The sequence below is a fragment of the Natator depressus genome, chromosome 22 (genome assembly GCF_965152275.1).
Source record: "Natator depressus isolate rNatDep1 chromosome 22, rNatDep2.hap1, whole genome shotgun sequence".
Taxonomy (NCBI): Eukaryota; Metazoa; Chordata; order Testudines; family Cheloniidae; genus Natator; species Natator depressus.
In genome coordinates this window covers 2,982,024-3,007,985 of record NC_134255.1, presented here as the reverse complement: position 1 = coordinate 3,007,985, position 25,962 = coordinate 2,982,024, and the positions used below count along the sequence as shown (strand labels likewise).

Genomic DNA, 25,962 nt, shown 5'->3' with positions numbered 1-25,962 from the left:
ATCGTTGCCAGTCTGGAGGGTTCAAAAGTCATGAGTGTGGCTCCTCCCAAATCAAGAGATTGGTTTAAAAATACATGCGATTTTCGGAGTCTTTAGGGGGCGCTTGTGTCACATTTCGACCTTTTCTCTACAACTGAGAGACCAACTTATTTTTAATTGAAAGCAGAAGATTCTCACCTAATCTCCTGACTCCAGAAGGCGAAGTTTTAAGAAAAAATAACTGCAGTGAGACCAGAGAGAAAACAGAGAGTTGGCAACACTGGAGCCGGCTGAACACCTCCCTGGAGTTGGGCGGGGTTTGGCAGCCCTGATCCATAGCGTTTGTAGTCTTCTGTCACAGCTGAGGAGGGGAAACTCCCAAGACAGTGAAAGTGAAACGGTTTGCAGGACAGTTTGTGTTTTTTGGATGAGGGCTGTGGCCAATGGACCCGTCCTTCTGTAAAGACACTGGAAACATTTCTGTTTGTACTCTCACTGCAGATAGGCACTGGCTGCTTCAGCTCTTCTGGCTTCTTAATGTTTTAATTGTAGTGGCTCTCACGGAAACATTTCAAATAGAAACTAATGGCTCCTGATAGCGATGAGCCCGATTCTAACTGTTCCGATTTGTATACAGCAGCTACAGGGTGATGCATCAGCTGAGATCTGACTGGCTGAGATTATGCTGCATCTTTCTGACATTCCAATACCACGAACATGCCAAAGAGAGAGGCGACTTGCCCACAAGGGAAGGGAAATCATCATAAAGCCCTTGGACTTTGCCCCCTGCCATTTCCGTTGACTAAATTCCATAAATAACCTGACTGCAATGTTTGTTAGCATCAGAAATACAATCTATTAGCAGGAGGCCTTGTATAGAGGGGCTAGTGACCAGAAACAAGTTGTCCGATGAATTTTAATGCACCAGCTCCCTTGGGATTTATTTAGAAATGTTGATCATGTGTGTTTACATTTGTGCCAGCAATGATGAAGCTGGATGAGTGGATTCTTGGGGCTGTGTCTCTGCAATCAACCCGGGCTCTTCCATCCACAACATACATGCAGGCAGGGCTGCCAGCTAGATGCAATAGATTTCCGAGCTATAGGCTCTTCAGGGCAGGGGATGGCATTTTGTACAGCATCAAGTACAGCACTTGGGCTCAGGGGAAAATAGTCACCGTGTTTGTGACTGAAAATTGGTGTTTTACAGTCAGTCCTACACCCTTCTGGCTGCCTTCTGCTGTATGTCAATTACGCTGCAGGGGGCAGAGGAAGCCGATTCGTTCCTGCCCATCCTCTTGGCACCTGGCAAGGTGGTTTGCGTAATGTCACGTGCTCCAGTTGGATGTGTGTGAACACTGGAATTTATAGGGGCCATAAAAATTCCATGTGATGAAATGGAAAAGATTGGAACTGTTTAATTTAGAGATTAAGCGAACATGAGAGATACATACAAAAAAAGTGACAGCTGATAGAAAACTGGCACCCTTATGTAGCCCCCGATACAATGCAAACGCAAGAGAACAGTCACTGAAAATGAAAGGCAACATTCAAACCTGATCACTTTTAACACGGTGTATAATTAGCTGGTGAAACTCCCTGACCACAGAATATCAGAAAGGCAGCTCATATGCAGAACCATATCTATCTATATCTAAGAACATCCATAGTTATAAACTGACAGGACAAAAGTTACATGGGACATAAAGCCTCATGGTTCAAGGCACAACGCACCACCAGTGGCCTGGAGACAGAAACATCCTATATGGGCAGGTTATCCCATAATTGTCCACCAGGGAGCTCATGCACTTGCCTCTGAAGCAGCTAGTCCTGGCCACTGACAGACAGGATTGTGGGCTAGATAGACCCTGGAATGAAGCCTCCAGGTGTCTTTGGAAGCCCCGTTTCACAAGATATTTGAACCTGAATGGGGCCAACTGAGCAGATTGGTTAGCTGGCCAGCATGCAATGGGCCAAATGGCATTGACAGTTTGCAAACAGTGCTCTCACCTAGCTCCATGAGCAAGTCTCCAGGGATTGACCCCTCTCTAATCCCCTTCTGCTGCTGGCTCAATATTTGCTGCTTTTCCAAGAGAAATATTCGTACCCAAAGTCAGCAGGTCTCATTAGTTACCAGCCAGTGCAAGGCCCTGATTCTGCAGGTAATTTGGCATGCACTTAAGCACCCTGCAGAACTGGGGCCTCAAACACGTACGGGTTACACATCAAACAATGCATGTGGCTGGAACGCTGGTCCGGACCAGAGGCGCACAGATCTGGAACTGGCACATTCAGTGCTCAGTCCCCTTCCCACTTAACCAATGGCTGAGCCATTTCCCCCGATAAATTCAGCAAAACCAAATTTGCTTCCAGACTGGATCTGATCATCGCAACAAGAGCGATGACGGCTCCTCCCTCTTGGGGCTCCCGCACCCCAGAACAGCACAAGGGGTCTTTGCTACATGTTTGTGCTCCTCAGGAGCGCCGAAGGATGTGCCATCTGTCTTCAGAAGGGAAGGATTTCCGGGCTCTCGAGGTCGAGCATTCGGTAAGAGGATGCAAGACAATGGGAATAAGACATTTCCCTGCATACAGGAACAGCTCTGACATCAGGACCGGCCATTTCCACAGGACCCCGCCAAAAAACAAAGCCCTGGAAATGCTCACGACAACAACAGGAAGTTGCACTTATGGCCTGTTTGATAAAGCATCTAGATTTGTTTGAGTCTCGTTCCCATCTACTGGCATCCCGCAGGCTCCTCCGGCTGGTTGTTCCTGCCTTACCCTGGCCTCTTCCTCCCGCTGATAAGAGCGCAAAGAGTCCTAGGCAGCTGGTTCAAACCCCCTCAATTCCTCTGCACACGCTCCTGGTACTCATGGCTGGGGACTCGGTGGGGTGACCTCTGAAATGAGTACAAGGCTATTCACAGCAGGGGACCAAAGGTTTGACGACAGCACCCCATCAGAGGGGACTAACAGAAGAGCCAGCTCCAGGACCATTCATATGACTGTCCACCTTAGCATGCGCCTAATGGCCTCTTTCCTTGGAGGGAGGGACTAGGTGACATTGGGCAGCATGTGAGAAACTGACCCAGCCGACGTAGTCTTCATTCTGGGCTGCAGAGGGGAGCTTGGGTACATGTGCACGAGGACTCTGCATCACAGAATTTACAATGCTCTTCACAAGGGAAACGCGGAGTAAGATGCACCCCCTGAACTGACAGAGGATGGAGCAGCTCAGTGCCCAGCTCAGCCAGATTTCCCTCCTCCAGACAGCGGACAGCCAGAGAGAAAAGCTGGAGAACAGGCAGATTAACATTGCATTGAGGCAATCAGAAGATTAAACACCTCCTGCAGAAGAGTTCTTAAAGGGGAAAGTGGGCCAGGGAGGGGGATTACGAGGTCTAAACATGGCCCCTCAATATGGTGACTGGAGTGAGCAAAAATACCCCTGAATTTTCGGTTTGCTAAGTTGTAGCCGTGTCGGTCCCAGGATATTAGAGACAAGGCAGGTGAGGTAACATCTTTCATTGGAGCAACTTCTGTTGATGCGAGAGACACGCTTTCGAGCTACACGGAGCTTGCCTTCAGATCTCAAGAAGAGTTCTGTGTGACTCGAAAGCATCTCTCCCCCAAACAGAAGTTGCTCCAATAAACGATATTACCTCACCCACCTTATCTCACACCAATTTTCTGGCTGTTACAAGAGCAACCTAATCGTGTGAAAAATTGGTTGAGTGGCAGAAGAAGGTCTAGAAATAAACATTCCTTGAGCCCCAGCTTGACAGCCCTCGCTTGAGCCACTTTTCAGTTATTAGTTGTCCACATGCTTAGACATGCCCGATCCAGGCAGCAGGGCCCACTCTCCTTGATGGCATATTAGTGCCTCTACCACATGCCTATGAACCTGGGAGAGTGTAGATGGCACGTCAAGGCACAGACACCTTCTCAAATGGCAGGAAATAAGTTCTTCCAAAGGTCCTTCCTGTCTAAGGCTCCCAAACTTGCCCCGGTCCCAGCACCGAGTTATATGGGACCAGTCTAGCGAGACCATAATAGGACTGGGTGAAATCTCTCCATTCGCTCTGCTGCCATTTGTCAGGTGTTAAATTTCACTTCAGTGTTTCAGGCCACAGCCCAGCCAGACCCATTGTTTGGACAGAGGCTTCCAAATGATCTGTGCCGATAACAGGGATCCAGCAGGGGACCCGACTCCACTTGCAGGGTTTCCAGCGTGGGGACAAGTCATAAATAGTCATTTTGTAGTTTTAATCCTCCCCGCTCCGTCCTCCAAGGTGCTGCCTGTCAGAACAGCGGCAATTAGTAGCCTTCTAAAATTAGCTTAATCTGATCTCCAGTGCAAGTGCTAGAGATCTCTCCGGTGCGAGGCTCAATCTCTCTCTCTCATTAGCTCTCATGGCCTGGAATAGAAACATTGCCCAGAGAGGCTCAGACGTACACTGGTCTGTGATCTGTGTCATACCTATGCAGAGGATGTGAATCGGGCCCTCTAGGGCCAATTTCTCAGCACGTTCAGGCTTTCCATCTCATTGGATTGTTATTTTCTAGACTCACTTATTACTATGCAGCACCGAGAGGCCCCAGCTGAGCTTGGGGTCCATAAGAGACGGTGTCCCTGCCCCGCAGGGCTGACAATCCAAGGGTGGGAGAAAATGGACTGTGCAGCCAAGGTGCATGGAGATTAAATGACTTGTTAAGGTCACACAGGCAGAGCAGGGAATTGAACGGGGGTCTCCTCAATCCCAGTCTGGCCTTAACCATGCAGGCCCGCCTTCCTCTCTGGAGTTTATTAAAATTCATCCAGTTTCCCCTTGTTAGACTCCCTCCAGTTGGGGTTATTTATGGAGGGCTCCGTTACTGAGACCCCTCGCCCCCCATTTTGACGCTGCAAACAGACAGCTGGTTTCCAGGGAGAACGCCCAAAGCAAAAGGCGGCTTGTCCCTGCCACGTTCACGGCTGCAGCAAACACAGGCCATGCTCACCGGATTAGGCACGGGCGACGACACAACCAAGAAGCAAAGCATTGGGGAATATTAATGGGATGGAAGCGCATCCTTGAGTCACACTCGGAACTTAAAGGCATCCCAGGGAGAACGCTGCTGCCCCCCAAGCCCCCATCACTGATGAGAGCTGCTTTAATTGCTGGAGTTACAACCCAGGAGATTATTTTCCAACACTGCAGAAGGAGGATCAGCTGGAAAGTAATCTACTAGAGAGGTCAACAGTGCACTGTTGGAAGGGGAGAGGCAGAGAGCTACAGCTGAAGAGATACTTGCCTCTGCTTCCTCTAGCATCTGAGAGGGGCTGGGTCACTCAGTCACATCTAAAATGTTTCTGGGCTGCGCTGCCAGATCCAAACAGGCTCTCCCTGGGGCTGATCTCGAGCTGAGCATACCAGGAACCCCTTGTTAGAGTCCAATCCCTGCCCTGCCCTTCTGCCTGCTTCCAAACAAGAGTTAAAACAGGCTGACCCTGTCAGATCCGCCGTGACAGCGAGCAGCTGGCTTTCTAGCAACAGCCCATGTGCTCTCTCTGCACTGGGTTTCCAATACGTTTCCAAAGCCCATTCCCATTTACATAAAGGGCTCTAATAAGGGCATTGATTACCTGCCACCACTATGGATCAGTTATGTGACTGCTCCGGCAGGTCAGGTCATGGCACTAAGCCATAAATTAATAGCTCCATTATTTCATGCATCCTAGCGTGCCCTAGGAACAGGGCATTCACTCTTCCATTGGCTGTGACATCTGCACATTAACATATGCTCCCGGCTCCTCACCCATTATCTGCTTGTACCCACCTCTGCACCCTCAGGGAGGAGCAGGGGGAGGTGATGATGGACGAGGAAGGAGGACTATGGTGGATGACCATGATCCAGCTGTGCAGCAAGTCAGGACCTGTTCCATCTGCTACATCTGTCCATCTTGCTTCTTCAGTGCAGCTTTCAGTCTGGCCTCACTATGCTGGGGCGAGCTCTGCACGTAGGTCCAGGGACGTGGTCTTGCGCATCCGAAAGTTCGGCAGCCACTGCTCATCATCCCAGACCTGCATGACGACGCGATCCCACCGGTCAGTGCTTGTTTCTCGAGCCCAGAACAAGGATTCCACCACCTGCAGCTGCTCTGTGACAGCCACCAACAACTTGAGTCGGTTCTCGCTATGTCCCACAGCAATCTGTCTCCAAGGAAGCGTCATGCCCCCCACTGATTCGCTTCTTCTCATAGCTCTGCAAATGCTTCAAGATCATGCGCCCTGTGCTTGCAACGCTCATAACAGTGCAGAGCTGGGCAGGCTCCAGGCGTCTGTCAGAGATGACAGACAGCAATGGGGGGGCACACGGGTTCGTGGGGTTTTGAAAAAAAAATGGAGCGAGAATGATTGATGCAGATGACATTACGTGATGGAGACAGTTGCAAACTGTTAAGCTGGTCCCTTGCTCCCAGTCACCCCTGCGTGACCTGTTTCAGCCCCATCGTGCATTGCCAACACTTCCCAAAAGACAATGTGCTGGATGATGTTGAGTTGCACACTGGGATACCTACCCCTGGTGCACCATACTTCACATCGGTACAAGCACGCCTGGTGAGTTCGCACACCGCTGACACAAGAAGCCAAGTATGCATGCGCACAAGTGATGTATTAACTGTGGCGGCTGTATGCCCATGTAACTTGAGTTGACGTAATTTTGTAGCGTAGGCATGGCCTAGGAGTCTGGTGGGAGAGGGCCTTCTGTGGCCTAGTGTCCGTTGCTTGAGAAGAGGTTTAAGCAAAATGGGGAAAAGCTTCTCTCCTACCGGACTGGGGGTTGGGTTAGCCTGGGATCACTAGACCAGTCCAATGGGGCAGGCTCTCCCATATAGACAAGTTCTCAGTCACTGCCAGGGCGCTAGGGGTGAACAGAGTGAAATTTCCCCTTGTGCAGAGGGCCACTTCCAGTCCTATGCATCCCTCAGGTCCCTCTTACGAGGCCTGGGGCAGGCCCTCTCCACTGGTGCAGTTTCACCCAGAGCCAATACCTAGGCAGGTGGTGTCTAGCAATTTCATCACAGCCTCTTGTTCTAAGTGCAGCTACCAGGCTCCAGGTTTGCACAGTCTGGGCATAACCATTAGTCTTCATAAAACCTCTGGGGCTTAGAGTAATTTCAAGCATGATATTTTATGACACATGAATGGAGAAATGGTAGCAATAAATCTAGCTCATCCTAAAGTCTAAGAAACCTAAACTGGATGTGCATGCATCACCCTCCATATCTCAGCCGGTCCTATTAAAGATAGCCCGGGACAGTGACCATGAACACAGGGCTCCTTTATCCAGAGAACCCCAGACAAGGGGACTGCCAAGAGAGCAGCACAGAGAGCTGGGAGGAGGGTCTATGGCAAAGAGGGCCCTCCCAGAGGGCAATGGGGAGCTGGCCCCCCTGGGGGGTTACTATCTGCATGCATTGACAGCGGGGCTCTGTCTGACATAACACAGAGGAAGATGATACAAGTGTAACACCAGTAGACCCCGGTCGTTGTCGGGCGGGATCGAACCTGGGACCTCTGGAGCTCACTGCAGGAGCCTCTACTGCATGAGCTAAAAGCCACATGACACTTAGCTACGGCTATAGAGCAGACTCATTCATTTCGAAGTGGTCTCGGTGCCACTATACAGGACAGAGCACCACAACCAGGAGGAATAGGAGTTACACAAGGCCCAGGAACACTGCCAGCATCTGCCAGCCGCACCAGCTCCACCGGCTGGAAATGGCAGCTTTGGTGAAAGACGGTCAGATTGTGGGCAATTCGAGTGATGTCCCTCAGTCAGTCAGGGCTCTGAGCAGGGCTTTGCTGTTTTGTCAGGAAGAGGCATCCTAGAGGTCGGAGTGCAAGCTCTCATCACTGGGGAGCTCTTCACTCCCACGGACAACGGGGGGGAACTGCAGCACACGGCCTTTCACCAAAGCGCAGATTGCTCCGTGCAGAGAAGAGAGACCCAACCCAGGATGGGCCTTGGGAGGAGGGCTCACTCTAGTCCGGGGTGGGCAAACTTTTTGGCCCAAGGGCCACATCGGGGTTCCAAAACAGTATGGAGGGCCGGGTAAGGAAGACTGTGCCTCCCCAGACAGCCTGGCCCCCGCCCCCTGACTGCCCCCCTCAGAACTCCCGACCCATCCAACCCCTCCTGCTCCTTGTCCCCTGACCGCCCCCTCCCAGGACCCCCCACCCATAACAACCCCTCTCCCAGACCCCACCCCCTATCCAACCACCCCGCTCACTGACTGCCCCAACCCCTGTCCACACCCCCATCCCTAACTGCCCCCCAGGACTCCACCCCCTATCCAATCCCCTCTGTTTCCCGCCCCCTGACTGCCCCCTGGAACTCCCTGCCCGTTATCCAACCCCCCCCGCCCCACCATGCTGCTTATAGTAGCATGTCTGGCAGCCGCGCCGCCCGGCAGGAGCCAGTCACGCTATCCGGCAGGAGCTCACAGCCCCACCGCCCAGAGCGCTGGCGGCATGGCGAGCTCAGGCTGCGGGGTAGGGGAGACAGCAGGGGAGGGGCCGGGGGCTAGCCTCCTCGGCCGGGAGCTCAAGGGCCGGGCAGGACAGTCCTGCGGGCCGGATGTGGCCTGCGGGCCGTAATTTGCCCACCTCTGTTCTAGTCCCTGGTCGTCTGGGAAAGGGTGACAGGGAAATGGAGGAAGGGCTCTTCCCCCACAGAGAGAGGAGATTTCACTTTCAGTGCCCCAGAGAACAATGTATCGTTCTAATCGCAGCTAAGTCAAACCGGGCTTGGCTCGGGCAGCCGAAATGAGGGAACATCAGCCCCTCCGCCCAGCTCTGGCCACGTCAGGGCAGCTCTTGGCCCATAGCGAAGAGCACGGTTACGGGTTTTGTTTGGTTGGGTTTATAAAGGAAATTCAGCACTGCGCCAGGCAGGAGAGATCATTCAGCCACAGTAACCTGGGCTTTTAGCCAGTCAATGAAATAGAAGGGGCTTGGCTTTGTTCTGTTGCTTTGGGGTTTGGTTTTCCCCGTTATTGGCTTGCAGAGCACATGCCAAAGGCACCCGTTAGCCTAGGTCTTCACGACAAAAAAGCAGTGTTTGTACACTCCGCCACCAAGCTAAATGTAAACCCTGTAGAGACACGGCATTGTCAGTGTAACAAGTCCAAGTAAGCCCCTAGGGAGGGGGCTAGCATTGATCTGGACTAACTATAACTAGCTGACACAAGCTGCTGAGCTCAGTTCAGCAGTAACCAGGTGAAATGTAAGGGCTTGTGAGGTCCGACTTGATGATCTCATGGTCCCTTCTTCCCTTAAGCTCTATGAACTAAATTTGATGACAACGTAAACACACAGCCTGGCTTGCAGACACAGCCACTATTCCAAGAGAGTGGGTGGGGTTAAAACGTTCGGGGGAAAACGCAGTAAAGTTACACAATGGAACCTGTTTCTCTGCCCCTGCAATTTCACCAGGGCATCCCGATGCTCCACGACACAGAAAGAAGCTGGTGATTCCACAGAGAGGGGATCACAACCCACTAAACCCAGCATCAAGGAGCTGATAACAGTGCTGTAAGCGCCGACTGTCCCTCCAAATAAGCGTACAACATCCGGCGATGACTTCGGAATTTACTGCAAATTTCTTCATATTTCACAGGACATAAACATGAGCACGTGCTTGGATATTTTTAGACTTCTTAAGATATCTGTTTTTCCCCAGACACAAGTAACATTTCCTGACCATTCCTTGCAGCTCCTAGGCAGGAAGTACTGCTGCTGGGCGATAACTTAGTTTCTCAGGAAGACAATAGATTCCAAGATTTCTACAAGGCAATTTGAACAATGTAAAGGGAATCGTCTCCACCTAAACAGACCGAGCTGCATGTTGAATTCAAGGTTCAACACAATTCCAGTCCACACGGCTCTCATTAACTATGGCTCCCCTGGGGAAAGCTGCGGGTTTCACCTGCTCCATGTATGGCTGAGAGAAATTAGCCTAACATCACTGGGCACGTTAGGGTGGACGACTCATAGCCTAAGAATAGCTAACTCCATTGTAAGAACATAAGAACTTAAGAAATCCCAGCAAGAGGAAAAGGCCACTAGGCTAACAAGGCGGGCTCTTTACAATCGTGTGGGCAGGCAAGTGTCTGAAGCTAGCCTTCAGCGGGCGTTTGGCAAGGAAGCGATCCGCTTTCAGCTTCACGATGGACCCAGGTTGATGGTATTCTTAGTAAATGGCCATTCCCTGGCAGCTCCTGTGCTGGCAGTTTGCCAAGAGTCACAGTGGGGCTAGAATATAATGGCTGGGATCACGGAGGTAGCTCTCATCATGTCACTTACCAGAGCCAGTTATGCTCCTGGCTGACATGGAAACCCAGCCACTGCCTCCCTGCTAGAGTGATAATTCACCGCTGGAGTCTCCATATCACTCACTCGCGCACCGGAGATTAATCATCTCCGAACAGAGGCTTTGTAAATAAACCGGCGAGCGAGCTCAGCTGCTCCACGGTAGGCAGCCTGGGAAGTGAGGTTTTTCCCATTATTGTTCCCAGCCCTTTTATTTATTTACTCCCTCAGGAAAAGAAGGGAAGCAGCTCCCAGTTTGCTGGCTGGATTTCAAGTTAAATACTGAAACTCCCCAGCAGCGTGGGGCTAACATACCAGATGGCTTTACATGGAGAGAGAAACGACTGACTCCTGAAGCAGTTCCCTGAGGGGGATGGAGAATCCCCTCCCTGCACACAAGCAGCCCGCACTGCCTGGAGGCGAGCATCTCCTGGCCACACGGACCACTCCAAACGCCCCTGCCCTAGGAGCGGGGGACTGACTGTCTGAAAGTCACATCCCCTACAGCGAAGCAGCAAGGTTCAACCTTCCCTGCGAACAGGAGCCCCAGCTGTGCTCGCTCTCCACAGAACAGCTGGGATGAAAGCACACCACAGGGCAAGTTCATTCCCTTAAGCTGCCACCATTTGAGTTTCACAGAGTTTAATGGCAGAAGAGACCATCAAACCATCTAGTCTAATGGCCCAGGCCATTGCATTTCACCCAGTTACCCCGGCACTGACCCAATAACTTCAGTTAGACCAAAGCACTACAGTTCCCAGGCAGAGAACCAGAAACACCAATGTGACACCAACGCCTGAGGCCCCTGCATGGCGAGGACCTGATCAGGTGAGACACAAATCTTAGGAAAAACTTCCTAACGGTAAGCAGAGTAGGACAATTAACAGGCGCCTAGGGAAGTTGTTGGAGGTTTTCAAAAGGAGGCTGGAGCCATCTGTCTTGGATGGTTCAGACACAACAAATCCTGCAGCTTGGCAGAGGGTTAGACTAGATGACCCTTCTAGCCCTGTGGTTCTATAATTTTAGGCTCAGATGAGCCCGGCAAGTGATCCCAGTCCCATGCTGAAGAGGAAGGTGAAAAACACACATATGTCCCTGCCAAGCTGACCTGGGAGGGAAAGTCCTTCATGACCCCAAATCTGGTAACCAATTTGACCCTGAACATGTGCGCAAGACACCAGCCAGGCATCTAAGGCAGGATTCTCCGTATCACCCCATCCACTGTCCCATCTCCAGCTGTGGCCATCTCTGATGTCTCAACATAGGAGTCTCCATATGTATCATTCACCAGGGAGAGAACTCAAACGAGCATAACATAAGAATGGCCATACTGGGTCAGACCTATAGTCCATCTAGCCCAGTATCCTGTCTTCTGACCGTGACCAATGCCAGCTGACCCAGAGGGAATGAACAGAACAGAGCAATTATTGAGTGATCCATCTCCTGTCGTTCAGTCCCAGATTTCTGGCAGTTAGAGGCTTAGAGACATCTAGAGCCTGGGGTTGTGTCCCTGACCCTCTTGACTAATAGCCATTATCGACCTATCCTCCATGAACTCATCTAATGCTTTCTTGAACCCAGTTATACCTTCGGCCTTCACAACATCCTCTGGCAAGGAGTTCCACAGATTGACTGTGCGTTGTGTGAAGAAGTGCTTCTTTTTGTTTGTTTTAAACCTGCTGCCTATTAATTTCGTTGGGTGACCCTTGGTTCTCATGTTATGTGAAGAGGGTCACATCATTCAAGGAAATTCACCATCTGAAAACAGATGCTTTGTAACTAAACTGGCAATCGGGCTAATGACAGAATTTGGGTTTGCTTGTTTTAAGTTCTCACCAACACACTGGGTTTGGAATACTCTTCCTACTTGCCAGTGAGAACAAGCACGGTCAGATGTTCTTTGGATGCACAAGCTGAAGGGGCAGAACAGTCCTCCAGTCTTACACGAGCAGGTTTCAGTCACTCACTTCCAAAGCAGCTATGCTGAAAGACACAGAGGTGACCATGAACATGCTGGACGTCAGCTTAGCAAAGCAATATGGTGGAAATGGAAGCCAATCTGATTTTGGGATGCACAACCAGAGCTGTCATGTTATGGGTGGGGGATGAGAGAGCGTCTCCCTTCAGCCTACAGATCACAGTATTCAGAGACCCAGCGCCTTGCCTGGTCATCCCTGCTGTGTGGCCAGCAGCCCTAACTGATGTGATGTGTCTGGCAGGGTAGGAGCAAAGACAGGAGAGGATTCCCTGCAAATCTAGATCCCAGGGAAACAGGAGACCCTGTTCCCAAAACTGGTCTACCACGGGCTTGGAGAATCCTCCTGTGGATGGGGTGGAAAGAGGCCAGACCCCCTCAGGGCAAGAGATGTTGCTTTTCAGGCTTCCTCCAGCAAGGTGTGTAGAACAGTCCTGCTCAGGCCCTGATGGGACAGGCTAGATGGGACTGGAAAGTTCTTTCCCATCTCTAATTTCTAGTCCAGATGCCCAAGGTCAAAGCTTGAGTCTCCAGCTCTTTGATTCCCAGTTTCCTGCTCTTACCACACTTATTGGAACTAAAACTCGGTGAATAACTGGCAGAAAACACACTCTGAACGCATTCTCCTCCTGCTTGAGAAATGTTGGCAAAAGAGTGACAATTCCTTGGATTCACTTGGCTGTTTGATGAGCACTTGACGGTCTGTAACAAACTCTAATGAACTCAATACATCACCAGGCCAACGCTAGGACAGTTCGCAGATATGGACAGTTTGGGCGATGCCATTGGGCTGGTGGCTCTCCCTAGAGTTGCACTGAATCTCCCAGCTGGAATACAAGGCCGTTGCCAAAGTAACCGGACTCTCTTCAACAGACTCACTCCTTGGACGGGCATTGCACCTTCAGTAGTTCTGCGGCCAAGGATCCGACACCCCAGCAACACCCTGGAACAGCGCAACAAGGAGCCAAGGGGCTCTCTTCACACTGCGCACCTTCTCCCTTCGCTGGGCATAGCAAGAGCCCTGCCCCTCCCCAAGAACTCTCGCAGGAGCGCACCCAGATAGGCCCAGCCTGACGACTCGTCACGTGGAATAAGGGGCAGAAACAAAAAGAGCTCCCTACACAAGAGGAACCAGGCCAAGGCAAGCGGGGTGGAGATCACTGCTTCTCCAGAGGGGAGACCTTTGCCCGAGGGCAGTGGCTTCTGCACATCTTCACTGCTCCACCCGCTAGCCCATGCAGTGATACTGGCGGGTGCTGCCCGGTGGAGCCCTCCCTGCGATGCGGACAGCGTTCCTACTACTAGAGAGGATTTCCCCGCTGGCCCAAGGGTTATGGTGCAGGAGCTGGAGACCCAGCCGTGCCACTGCAGAAGCAGCCAGGGTCGCATACAACACCTTCTCCTGAATGCATAAAGGCATCACTAGGGTGGAAGAAACCCCCAGTCTCCAGGCTGACAGGCAGGGGCGTATGGTGCTCATGCAGGTGCATGGGGAGCAGGGGAGGAAAGGTACAGGTCATCTCCCTGCAGCGTGACCCCGCACAAGACGTGCGAGGACCCTGTGCGTGCTCCGCCAATGTCAGTACTCTGTGGAGCGGGCAGTGCCCTGGCCCCATCCTCCCCCACAAGCCACCTTGGTGCGGCACTAGCTGTGAAGAGCAGAACAAGGAGCGTGGCAACAAGTCCCCACACTGGGGTGGAAGGATTACAGCAGCCAGTCCTCATTGTTTACAAGATCCCCACCCAGAGAGGAGCTAAAATTTCAGGCAAAGTTCTTTCCGGGGGAAACATGCAGATTCAGCAACATCAAAATGTTTTGAATTCGTGTCGATTTCACCAAATGGTTTGAGGAAAAAACAACCTAACACACTTCTGAAACACCAGAAACATTTCATTTGGTCATTTTCTAAATGTTTCAATTTCTCGTTTCCAAAGGACTGGGTGTGTCACTTAATTTTATTTTAAAAAGGTTTAAAATAGGGTTGAAACGGAAACAAAACATTTTGAGTTTTTAAAAGCAAACGTGTTGTTCAGTCTGAAACGATTTGTTTTCAGCTTTTCAATTTGCCAAAAAAATTTAAAAAATGAATGGTTTTGGTTCACCCCCAAATGACTTATGACAACTATATTTTGAATATGGGGGGGCGGGGATGGATAGCTCAGTAGTTTGAGCATTGGCCTGCTAAACCCAGGGTTATTGAGTTCAATCCTTGAGGGGGCCATTTAGGGATCTGGGGCAAAAATTGGGGATTGGTCCTGCTTTGAGCAGGGGGTTGGACTAGATGCCTCCTGAGGTCCCTTCCAACCCTGATATTCTACGATAATGGCCGGCAAACTGAAAACTACTCCAAATGCTTCTTAACACCCTCAGGCAAAGATCTGCCGTCAAGGCCAACATGACACAAAGGGTCTGTCTACACTGGAATACAAAACCCAGGGCCTCAAGTCTCAGAGCCCAGAACAATTGACTCAGGTTCATGGGGCTTGGGTTGTGGGCTAACAGCCGCAGTTGGGCTTCGTTTGGGCTTCGGCTGGAACCCGGGCTCTGAGACCCACTCCTCACACAGAGTTTCATAGCCTGGGCTCCAATCCGGACTTCTACACGGCTATTCCCAGCCCTGCAGCCTGAGCCCCACGAGCCTGAATAAGCTGACGCAGGCCAGACATGGATCTTTTATTGCACTGTAGATGTACCCAAAGTCTCAGAGGATGAAGGAGGAGCAAAGCTGCCCTGGCCATGTGGTCACCATGCAGAACACCAGCTCCTGTTTGTTTTCCCATACTGGTGATAGTCTCTTGTGATTCCTGTAAACCGCTGTGCCAGTGTCTGACACTAGCTCCAACAGGCAGCTGACTTGCCTCAAACTCCCTAGAAGCCTGCCAATACTCCCCAGTGAAATGCTCTTTATCTAAACTAACGAACGCAGAATGGGTCACTGCAGCACCTGGACCAGATGCACCCACATCCAGAAGCACCTCGGAACTTTCATAAGAAACCAGCCGGAACATGCAACCCTTACAGTCCTAAGTGACTGAGTCATTGATCTTCCAGGACACTGCATTCCTGGGTGCTATTCACCAGGCTTGCTTGAAACAACACTGGAGTCATTAAAGCCTTTGGAGATCTACCTTCAACAGAACCACATCGTCAGGCAGAGTCTCACCTAGGAAGTTTCAGCACACCCTACGATCCTACTGTAGCCTTGTGCTGCTTTCCATAGAATAACCTTGCACCCTCCTGAACCATTCTGAAGGAGTCCTGGGGTTCTAGATCTATCAAAGGCTGCTGGGGTCAGGCCCAACAACCCTGGTTTTCAGTGGTTTTGAGCAGGAGGGTGAAGGGGGAAAAAAAACACAACTTTTAAAAATTAACTGTTTTAAAAAACGTAAAATACATTTTAAAAATATAAATCTGATACAACCTAGCTACTATCTGGTGGGTGCAAAACTGGTTGGAAAAACCATCACCAGAGAGTAATCATCAGTGGTTCACAGTCACGCTAGGAGGACATATTGAGTGGGGTCCTGCAGGGGTCAGGTCTGGGCCCAGTTCTGTTCAACATCTTCATCAATGATTTAGATAATGGCGTAGAGAGTACACTTAGAAAGTATGCAGATGATACCAAGCTGGGAGGACTTGCAAGTGATTTGTAGGACAGGATTAAAATTCAAAATGATCTTGACAAACTGGAGAAATGGTCTGAAGTAAATAGGGTGAAATTCAATGAGGACAATTGCAAAGTACTCCACTTAGGAAGGAACAATCAGTTGCACATGTACAAAATGTGAAATCCTAGGAAGGAGTACTATGGAAAGGGATCTGGGGGTCAAAGTGGATCACAAGCTAAATATGAGTCAACAGTGTAATGTAGTTGCAAAAAAAGCAATCTTTGTTCTGGAATGTATTAGCAGAAGTGTTGTAAGCAAGGCATGAGAAGTAATTCTTCAGCTGAGACCTAATCAGCGTGGATTACGGCAGGAGTATCGTGTCCAGTTCTGGGCGCCACATTACATGAAAGATATGGACAAATTGGAGAAAGTTCAGAGAAGAGCAACAAAAAGGATTAAAGGTCTAGAAAACGTGACCTATGAGGGAAGTTTGAAAAAAAATTGAGTTTGTTTAGTGTGGAGAAAAGAAGACTCAGACAAAACATAACAGTTTAAGTACACAACAGGTTGTTACAAAGAGGAGGGAGAAAAATTGTTCTCCTTAACCTCTGAGGATAGGACAGGAAGCAATGGGCTTAAACTGCAGCAAGGGCAGTTTAGGTTGGACATTAGGAAAAACTTCCCGTCAGGGTGGTTAAGCATTGGAATAAATTGCCCAGGGAGGTTGTGGAATCCCCATTGTTGGAGATGTTTAAGAGCAGGTTAGACGAACACCTATCAGGGATGGTCTAGATAATACTTAATCCTGCCTTGAGTGCAGGGGACTGGACTAGATGACCTCTCAAGGTCCCTTTCGGTCCTACGATTCTATAATTCTATCTTTATATACGTGTCACTGGTTCTTTACTTTTTTCCCGTTTGAGAGTCAAACTGCTAACTTGGAGGTTTGTACTTGTTGCTTTAATTAGTTTCCTAATTCCTAGCAGAATTTCAGATTTATATAGAGTTTTTTCCCCTAAAGTTTCACACTTAAAATGCTTAACTCTACCAAAACACCCCACGCCACTCAATGTCCAGGGCCTTGTTCATTTCCTTACTGAGAGACCTCCACAAACCCAAAACAAGAAGGAGAACAAAGAGCCCACGCTGTATCTGCAACCAGCATCACTTTCCAATTGATTGATCTTCCACGAGCCAAAACACCTGAAATGCTTTCACCAGGCTATACTCCTCCATCAGCGTTTGCAGTTCAAAGTCAAAAGGATTTGTGCTCCTAAGTCACTGAGAATATATCTACACTGCAAAGAACTCCGGCAGTGCCGAGGCTCAGAGCCTGGGTCAACTGACTTGAGCTAGCAGGGCATGGTCTGCAGGTCTAAGATTAGCAGTATAGACATTCCCCTTTGGGCTGGAGTCTGGGCTCTGAAACCCAGTGATGGTGGAGGATCTCAGTGCCTAGGCTCCCACCAAGTGGGAATGTCTACACTGATATTTTAGGCACCACAGCCTGGCCCCACAAACCCAAGTCAATTGACCTGGGCTCTGAGGCTTGGTGCCAAGGGTTTTTCTTTGCAGTACAGACATACTCTTAGGCACTTTTGAGAAATCCCTACCCTTAGGTGCCTAAATATGAGTTTAGGACTTCAGGCTCCTACTTCTGGAAACTTTGGGCTCTATAAAAAAGTTTCAGTACATTAACACAGTTATTGCAGAGTCTAGATCACTTTTCATTGTTAGCACTGGAGCAATGTTGTTTTGAAGTTACAAAGATTTCATGCCACTAAAAATACAATTTTGACCAATACTTATGCACATGCTAAACTTTAAGCACATGAGATTAATTCCAGTGACGTCAAGAGGACTATTCATGTAAGTAAAGGAACGCAGCTGGTTAAATGTTTGCGGGCTCACGGCCTTCATCTTTAATATTTTGTTTTTACCTGTAGCAGTTATATAAAATTCAAAGACAACACCCTATCAGGAGAGACTTTGAAAAGCAACATTTAGTTCTTTATACATTTAATCTAAAGCTGCAAGTTTTCACATTAGTTTTACAAAGCCTCAACTTGTTTTAAATCAAGGAATCTTTTTAGAAATTGAGTGACTTCAGTGGTTGATGTAAGTTGCATCCAGTGAGCATCTGGGGCTTTACCTGGAGGCCGCAGGAGCTCCTTGAGAATCTGAACATCTGTGTGCATTTGTACAGTTTACCCAAGGGCGGCTGCAAATCAGGATTGTGCTTCTGGTCACTTTGGCTCCAAATAATATTCAACTGTAGATCTGAAATGTTGTGCTCCCCGCCCTTGCTCCCAAACCTGGTCGCAAGGTTGCCAACCCCAAGCGCCCAAAAAATCACGAGTCAACTCCCCCCCCCCCCCCCCCGGCAAAAGGAATCAGAAGATTTTGGCTTAACAATCACAAAGATTGCTTTTTTTTTTTTTTTTTTTTTTTTTTTTTTTTTTTAAGATTAACGACTTTTGATTTTTCCTCTGGTGCTTGAAAAGTCAAGATTCACATTTCCCAGCTCTCTGCCCACAGGAAGGCTCCAAACTTTCATTTAAAAAAAAGAAAAGAAAAGAAAAGAAAAAAAAAGCTGAAATTCTCATGCATTCAGGGGACTCCAGGAGTGGGGGCTTTGAAATAAAATATCAAATCTTGCGAGGCGCACGATAAACACTGAAATCGCCTCCCACAGGCCATGTGGATTTTTTTGTTTTTTAAACCAGACAGGCAGTTTGTTTTGCAAACGGTTTAAGTTCCACACTTGCTTAGCAAAGCCATAGATGGCAGCAAGGGCTATTTGGCAAGAGGGGATTTCAGTTAATTCCTTCATTCCATTGCCTTCTATTGCCTGAAACAAATGGAATTAGATTTTTCTTGCAGTTGCTGTGAGCCAAGAACAACTCTTAAGTAGGCACTGAGGAGGGGGAACAGTTCAGCAACCAGCTCAGAAATGTTCTTACAGTCTGGACATTGAAACGTAGATATGAGTTGGCCTACATAGCCACATCTCACACATGATTTATTGATTACAACTCATCATGTGATGATAGGCCATCACCTGGGGTTATTAAAACTGCCATGTTTAGAAGCTTCTTGCTGGAATGAGATGTGACAGGGTTGTTAAGTCCCACATGACAGCTGGCAAAACAGTGGGATAAAACTAGAGGTTGAGGAGGGAGGAGGGGGAAATGTTGGTGAAATATTCACTAGTTTTTGCTAACTTCTTTGCATGCCACAAAACTTCCAGGATGCATGGCTTTTTCCACTTGTCAGTTTGCACAATCTGCTCTTAGGAGCTAGAAGAATGCTGTTTCCATGGGACCAGCCAAACATACCTGAGATTTTTTTTAAATTTTAAATGAAATGGCAATAAAAATGGGTTGTGTAAGCTTGTAAGACTTGGGGGAAGGTGGTCGGATACTTTGGGAGCATATTCTATTTCTTGCCTTTTGGAAACAATACCATAGATCACAACTTGTTACTCAGTTCATACCAAATTTTGATACAGACATTGAAAAACCATACTCCAGTATATGTAGCTAAATACCTGTGCATTCTAAGTGCCCACCCAGACCATCTGCTACACCCTGCCTTCTCTTGCATTTTAGCTACATTCCTAGGATACCACGATGGTCCTTGTTATTTTGTGAGCGCTGCTTAGTGGTGAGCATCCGTCACCCAGGACCACTGCTCTTAGCAGTCAGCTTCCTGCATGATGCCAGCTGGGGTACAGGCTCGTGTGCCAAGTGTGTGGATCCCCACCACAAACAATCGCAGGGGAGCACTAGAGAGAACGGGGAAAGAGCTCCACAAACAGGTTCTCCCCCATCTCTCTTGGCAGCGTGGGAAGCCACTCACTGAAATAAACTGGAAGGGTCAGTTTCAGGAGCTCCCCCACATTCCAGGCTGTGTTTAAGGTTCCAAAGAGCCAGCCGTATTCTAGCCAGCACAATCTCCGGGCAGGGCAGAGCTGGAACTCGCCTGACACAGAGGAACCTCCGGATGGATCTGACTAGGGCCCTTCTACATGTATTATCAGCAGTTCCATGGCACCTCACCCTCTTGAAGAATGTACAGCAAAGAGACACAGAATCCTGGGGAGTTTGCACAGAAAATACCCAAGAGAGAGAGAAACTCAATTAGCAAGGGGCTTTTTAACGAACACCACCAGGACCTTCGTCTCCTGGGACTCAGCCTCTTCTCCCATCTCACCAGAGCGCTGGCTGACTTTTCTAGGACAGCGTACAAGGCTGGCCATCCTCTCCTGTGAGCTGCTGTTGAGGATCCTCCTGAAAGAGACGGAGCCCAACCCTACACTTGACACTTGCCGTGTCGGCTGGGGAGTGATTTTTTTTAAAAAACAACATTTCTACACCAGCAAAAGCCCTAACATAGCCTCAGATATACCAGTAAAAGAGTGTTTTCACTGGCCTAGATTCTTTCATTCTGGGAGCTGGCACAAGCTATCCTGGCAAAAGCACCCTTGTCAGTATAATCTGTGTCTACACTAGGAGGGTTGCCAGTAGAGTTGTACTGGGACAACTACCCCATCAAACCTTTTCTACAAAAGACGAGGTCTAAGTGAGCCTCCCTGAGGCAGGTGCAGCTAGTTCTACTCATGGAGATAAAGGGAGGTGGGAGTAACCCTCTAGCCAAAACGCTTTAGAGCCCAGACAGAGGACTGAGGATGTGGGCTGAGCAGTTCTGAGGCAGGAACCCCCGGGAAAGCCCAGCCTGGGGCGAAGGCTTAGGCTGGACCTTGTGACTCTCTCTCTTTGTTAGTAGCGCACCACTCCTGCCTGGGCTTGGACTCCCCACAAGGTGCAGGCTGGAATGGTAACCACTGGCAACCAGCAGCACAGGTAAGACAAAGCAATGCGAACAAAGTGCTAAAAGCAAAGGCCTACGTTAATGCGATGCTAAGGCTGCATGTGTGGACAACTGAGGCCGTTCCGGTTCTCAGAGGAACTCGCTACATCACCCATACTGGGGTTAGGGACCCCAAGCAGTAACTCTGTCGTTAAGGATATAAAGACAAATTACCAGTCTAACGCCGATTCGAAAACACCCACTCACCCCAGCCCTAATGCAAGAGCATCACGCCAGCTGGGAACTGGTCCTGCACCAGTGCTTCGGTTGGTTTTTAATTAAGGTTCTTGGAAAAGCAGTTTTTGAATTACAGGACTTAGAAAAAATTGGTGGCACGGCCCCCACCCACTTCCTGAGCATCCCATCAGAACTCACAGAGACTGGCCTACAGACTTCTGCACAACTGAGATACCAGGGTGACTGGCAGACTGGACACACGCAGGCAGAGAGAAAACCCACCGCATGCATCAGCTCAACCTTTCGCAGTCCGTAGCTGTTGAAATTATTTCTCCACTGACAAGCTCTGTGGTTATTGTCTGTTACGCAGTTTCCAAGGGCCTTAGTCCTTTTCTGGAGAGCTTACACAGGTCGCAGATATGGGGCAGAGGAAGAAAGAGCCTGTGTTCTCAGTGCTGAGGGCTATTTGTACTGGGTATGGCTATAAGCGTTTTGGAGCCCATGGGAGCGAAGCTCCCAGCCCTGGCTGACTGATTTGGGCTAGTGGGGCGCTCGCCAGTGCTCTAAAAAGAGCTGCATAGACAGCGCTATGAAGGTGCAGCTTGGGTAGGTGACTTGGGTAGGTAGGCTCTTGCTGCCGGATTAGGAAAGGACTAAAACACTTCATCGTTGAGAAGATTAAGCTGGGGAATATTTGTGATGAAAACACCTAGCTTCCATTTGTGCAAGCCTTGCTCTGAGCCGGTCTCCCTTTCATGTTGCTCGCAGACCACCAGAGGGTTGGTTCTCTCTCTATTTCTCCCACTGATGGATATTTTGGACGCAGTACTGTACAGCAGTCTCTCTCTCTCTTCACCAGGAGTCTCTCTCTTTTGGAGGTTTCTCCCAGCAGGGAGTCCAAGATGGCAGGTCAGGAAGAGGTTACAGAACGCAAGTGGGGTGCAGAATAGCACACACAGCTTGATCATTTGGTTTGACAGCCTTTTGGACCAAGTGTAGCAGAGTAGTCTGATGGCACCCATCAGTCTGGTTCATCTTACCTCTGCTTATAGAGCCGTTTACATTTACACACGCAGTGTTACGTCGCCTCGCTTATAGGGACATCCTATCACGGTGCATATCTGGTAGGGACAGCAAGCACGTAAATATTTTAGGATGTAGCAGTTGAATTGTAGGTCCGGTCAGGACCAGGCCAAGGGCAACGCTCCTGTCTGTGGCACCTTGGCTGTGGGACTCCATACCAGGAATGGTCTGTTTGAGTCGGACTGTGGCTTCATGCAGGATCCAGAGCAGCCCCACCGCTACTCCAGATGGCCTGTCCCAAATTTATCACTGCCACTGTAGCCCTTTCACTTGCTCAAAACTCTGCCATGCTCTGAAGTGAAGCTTTACTAGATGTGTCTTAACCAGAGAATGAACTTTTTGTTACTGGAAGAAGGGAAGGGAAATCCATGCAGCCTTGAGGATTATTGGACAGTAGGAAAGGCGGTAGAGACATACTGGAGCTTTAGAAAAAGAAAGAATTCAGCCACACTGTTGGCTCAAAACTCAAACTTCACCAGTGCCTAGTCCTGCGAGAAGGAGAGATTTCAGATCAGTCTGAGAAGAGTTTAATGCTCCAGCCCTGACCGCATCCAGGAGGGAATTCCTAAACTCTTAGCGAGGGCATGTCAGCTACCCCGCAAGAGGGCAGTACACACGTCCATGACATTTGAAAGTACTGCATGGGAAAGCAATCATTAGAAAGGTTGGTAAATGAAGTCTTAATATTGCAATAAATAACTAAATAAATAATCAATCCCTACATTAACGCAACGTTAAGACTGCAGAGTTAAAGTCCCCCAAAGCCAGCAAATTTGAGTTTGCATGTGCAACCGTCACTCCTTTTTGGAAGCAAGCATTACACTGTTGGGTGAGTCTACACTGCAAACAGAGGTGTGACTGCAGCAGGTGTAGACAGACCCGCGCCAGCTTGAATAATGCTGTTAGTGAAGCCATAGCAGCACGGGCTGTACGAGGCTGTCCCGGACCCTGGCTGTGTACTCGAGTGACTAGTTCACGCGGTCACAGCGTCACTGCTATTGTTATTCGAGCTAGTTGGACCAAAGCTAGCGTGGGTTTAGCGACATTTGCTGCAGTCGCCCCTCGTAGCGTCGACGTACAGAGCGCGGGTGAGCACAGGCAGTTAAATCCAAACGAATAGAAAAGAGTTGATCTGTGTGTATCACCTGGCAATATATTTTTGACATATCGGGCTTGATTCTCATTACACCGTGGCCCTTTATCTTTAGAGTATTAAGGCATTAGACATTTTATATTACGTTACCTTTTCTATTAGGCTCTGTATTGATTTTGTCCTAAAGCATGACCCAGAAATCTCTTTCTGATGCTAGAGATAGATCAGTGAATCCGAAATGTTTTATAACCCAGAGAGTTCACTGCGGCATTAGCTAACATTTTTGGAATAAGCGCTGCATAGCATCATGGAGCTATTTAGTGAGCTAGTTTGTATTTCCCCTGGGATATAACTTCAAGTTGTCCCAAGATAGCCAGCACAGAGACTCAGAGGCGCTTTTTCAAAAAGCATTGTAGAACTGCTCCTTTCTAATCATGTGAGAATGTCATGGGCAAAACTTATACTCGCACGTAGCTTACTTGAAATGGAAAAAAAGATATTCACAACTCAATCTAAAAGACCAGTGGGCAGTCACCAGCTGGGAGAAATGGACAACACCCTCACCCACAGCACAATCCCAGGCCCTTCCCTCGGGAGTCTCTTACTGATTTACAGACAAAGGATTCCAGACAAAATCAAGCCACTGGGACCAAATTGCCAAAGACCATTCCAACTTACTAACCAGCTGGGTGTGATAAAGAACACCCTTACTAGGTAGCTGTTGCCACAACCACTTCCCCTCCACCTTCATATATGAGTTGGGTGGGAATTTTCCATCAAAATATGTGCTCAGTGGAAAATGTGGTTTCCATAAGTCAAGACTTTCTGCCTGAAAAAGTTGATTTTGTGGAAAATGTTGATGTTCCACCAGGAAAATCAAAACAACGTATTTCATGCGGGGTCAGGTCATCCTGAATTGAAACAGCGGGGTTTGTTCAATCAAATCAAAACGTTTAGTTTCAGCCCAGCATTAATCTGTGTTCACCTGAGCTACTGCAGTGCCATCTCCCATGATGCCTCATGGTTGCCTTTCTGGCTGAGCTGCAGTGATGCATCATGGAAATCTTGTGACCAGAGTACATCATGGGAGATGTAGTCTGGTTGGGGAGCCTGGCCATAGGCAAGAATGGGGGAAATGAAGCACCCCAACTACAATCCCATAAGGTTCCCTGGTGGCTCAGGCAGACAGCTTAATGGTGAACCGAGCCAAAGGGGAAAAACAAAACATTTGAACACTCCCAAATCAAAACTTTTCAGAATTTTTTGTTCCACGAAAGATTTCGATACTTCAGCTTTTCATCCCAATTTGGGACAGAAACAAATATTGAAGTTTCCTCTGGGATGGAAATTCCAAATTTTGATCTGCTCTGCTTTATAGTCCCCTTCGATCACCAGGGTCACAGACAATGTCTACATTAGCCCCTCATGTGATGGAGCTTTGGGAGGGCCTTTCTTCCTGAACACAGGACTACTGATTTGTCCCATACGCTGCAAAAATGGCATTTGTCCTAAATAGAAACATTTTCAGTGAATCGTATGAAGAAAGCACGACACAGAGGTGTTAAGAGATTTCTTGTTCAACTGCAAACCCTTCTCCTTTCAAATGTACCCTTCTGATGTTTGGATTTCACTGCATTTCACTTTTTAGTGCTCATCTGAGTGACTTTCATGCATTATTTACTGTTGCACTGAGAAATAACATCCACCCCACCAAGTATCAACACTTGTCTCTACCCTCGTTCAACTCCACTGAGAATTTTGGGGGGTCACTCCTTGCCTTTATCAACCTAGGGGCCTGGGAGAAGAGCAATGAACAGGTGCCCCAGTGGCGCAATTGGTTAGCGCACAGTACTTATAGGGCAGTGCTGAGAGGAGCTATGCTGAGGTTGTGAGTTCAAGCCTCACCTGGAGCACTGGTTTTCATTAACCAAATGGCTTCACCCCCCTCACTTGGCAATGTAGAATTCCAGCCCAGGGGAAGCAAAAGTGGATGGGAACCTGGGAGGCAGTGACCATGAGATGGTTGAGTTCAGGATCCTGACACAAGGAAGAAAGGAAAGCAGCAGAATACGGACCCTGGACTTCAGAAAAGCAGACTTTGACTCTCTCAGGGAACTGATGGGCAAGATCCCCTGGGAGAATAACATGAGGGGGAAAGGAGTCCAGGAAAGCTGGCTGTATTTTAAAGAATCCTTATTGAGGTTACAGGGACAAACCATCCCGATGTGTAGAAAGAATAGTAAATATGGCAGGCGACCAGCTTGGCTTAACAGTGAAATCCTTGCTGAACTTAAATACAAAAAAGAAGCTTACAAGAAGTGGAAGATTGGACAAATGACCAGGGATGAGTATAAAAATATTGCTCGGGCATGCAGGAGTGAAATCAGGAAGGCCAAATCACAGCTGGAGTTGCAGCTAGCAAGAGATGTTAAGAGTAACAAGAAGGGTTTCTTCAGGTATGTTAGCAACAAGAAGAAAGTCAAGGAAAGTGTGGGCTCCTTACTGAATGAGGAGGCAACCTAGTGACAGAGGATGTGGAAAAAGCTAACTTACTCAATGCTTTTTTTGCCTCTGTCTTCATGAACAAGGTCAGCTCCCAGACTACTGCACTGGGCAGCACAGCATGGGGAGGAGGTGGCCAGCCCTCTGTGAAGGAAGAAGTGGTTCGGGACTATTTAGAAAAACTGGACGTGCACACGTTCATGGGGCTGGATGCGTTGCATCCGAGAGTGCTAAAGGAATTGGCGGATGTGATTGCAGAGCCATTGGCCATTATCTTTGAAAACTCATGGCAATCGGGGGAAGTCCCGGAA

The 25,962-nt window shown here is 48.8% G+C and overlaps 1 protein-coding gene and 1 non-coding gene across 3 annotated transcripts in view; one reads left to right on the top strand and one right to left on the bottom strand.

The window, feature by feature from the left end:
• Positions 1-25,962, bottom strand: part of ESAM (endothelial cell adhesion molecule) — an 89,932-nt gene that overhangs the window by 27,619 nt on the left and 36,351 nt on the right. Inside the window, exon 1 of one of the 2 annotated variants that reach the window (XM_074936887.1) lies at positions 10,335-10,377. The exons of the other annotated variant lie outside the window; for it this stretch is intronic. Coding sequence (XP_074792988.1) covers positions 10,335-10,362 — 28 coding nt within the window. The 5' untranslated portion in view covers positions 10,363-10,377. Of the gene's footprint in view, positions 1-10,334; positions 10,378-25,962 lie in introns of those variants that run through there. 2 annotated transcript variants of the gene reach the window in all.
• On the top strand, positions 24,969-25,062 carry TRNAI-UAU (transfer RNA isoleucine (anticodon UAU)). The gene is made up of 2 exons: positions 24,969-25,006; positions 25,027-25,062. It is a non-coding gene; the product is annotated as a tRNA-Ile (tRNA).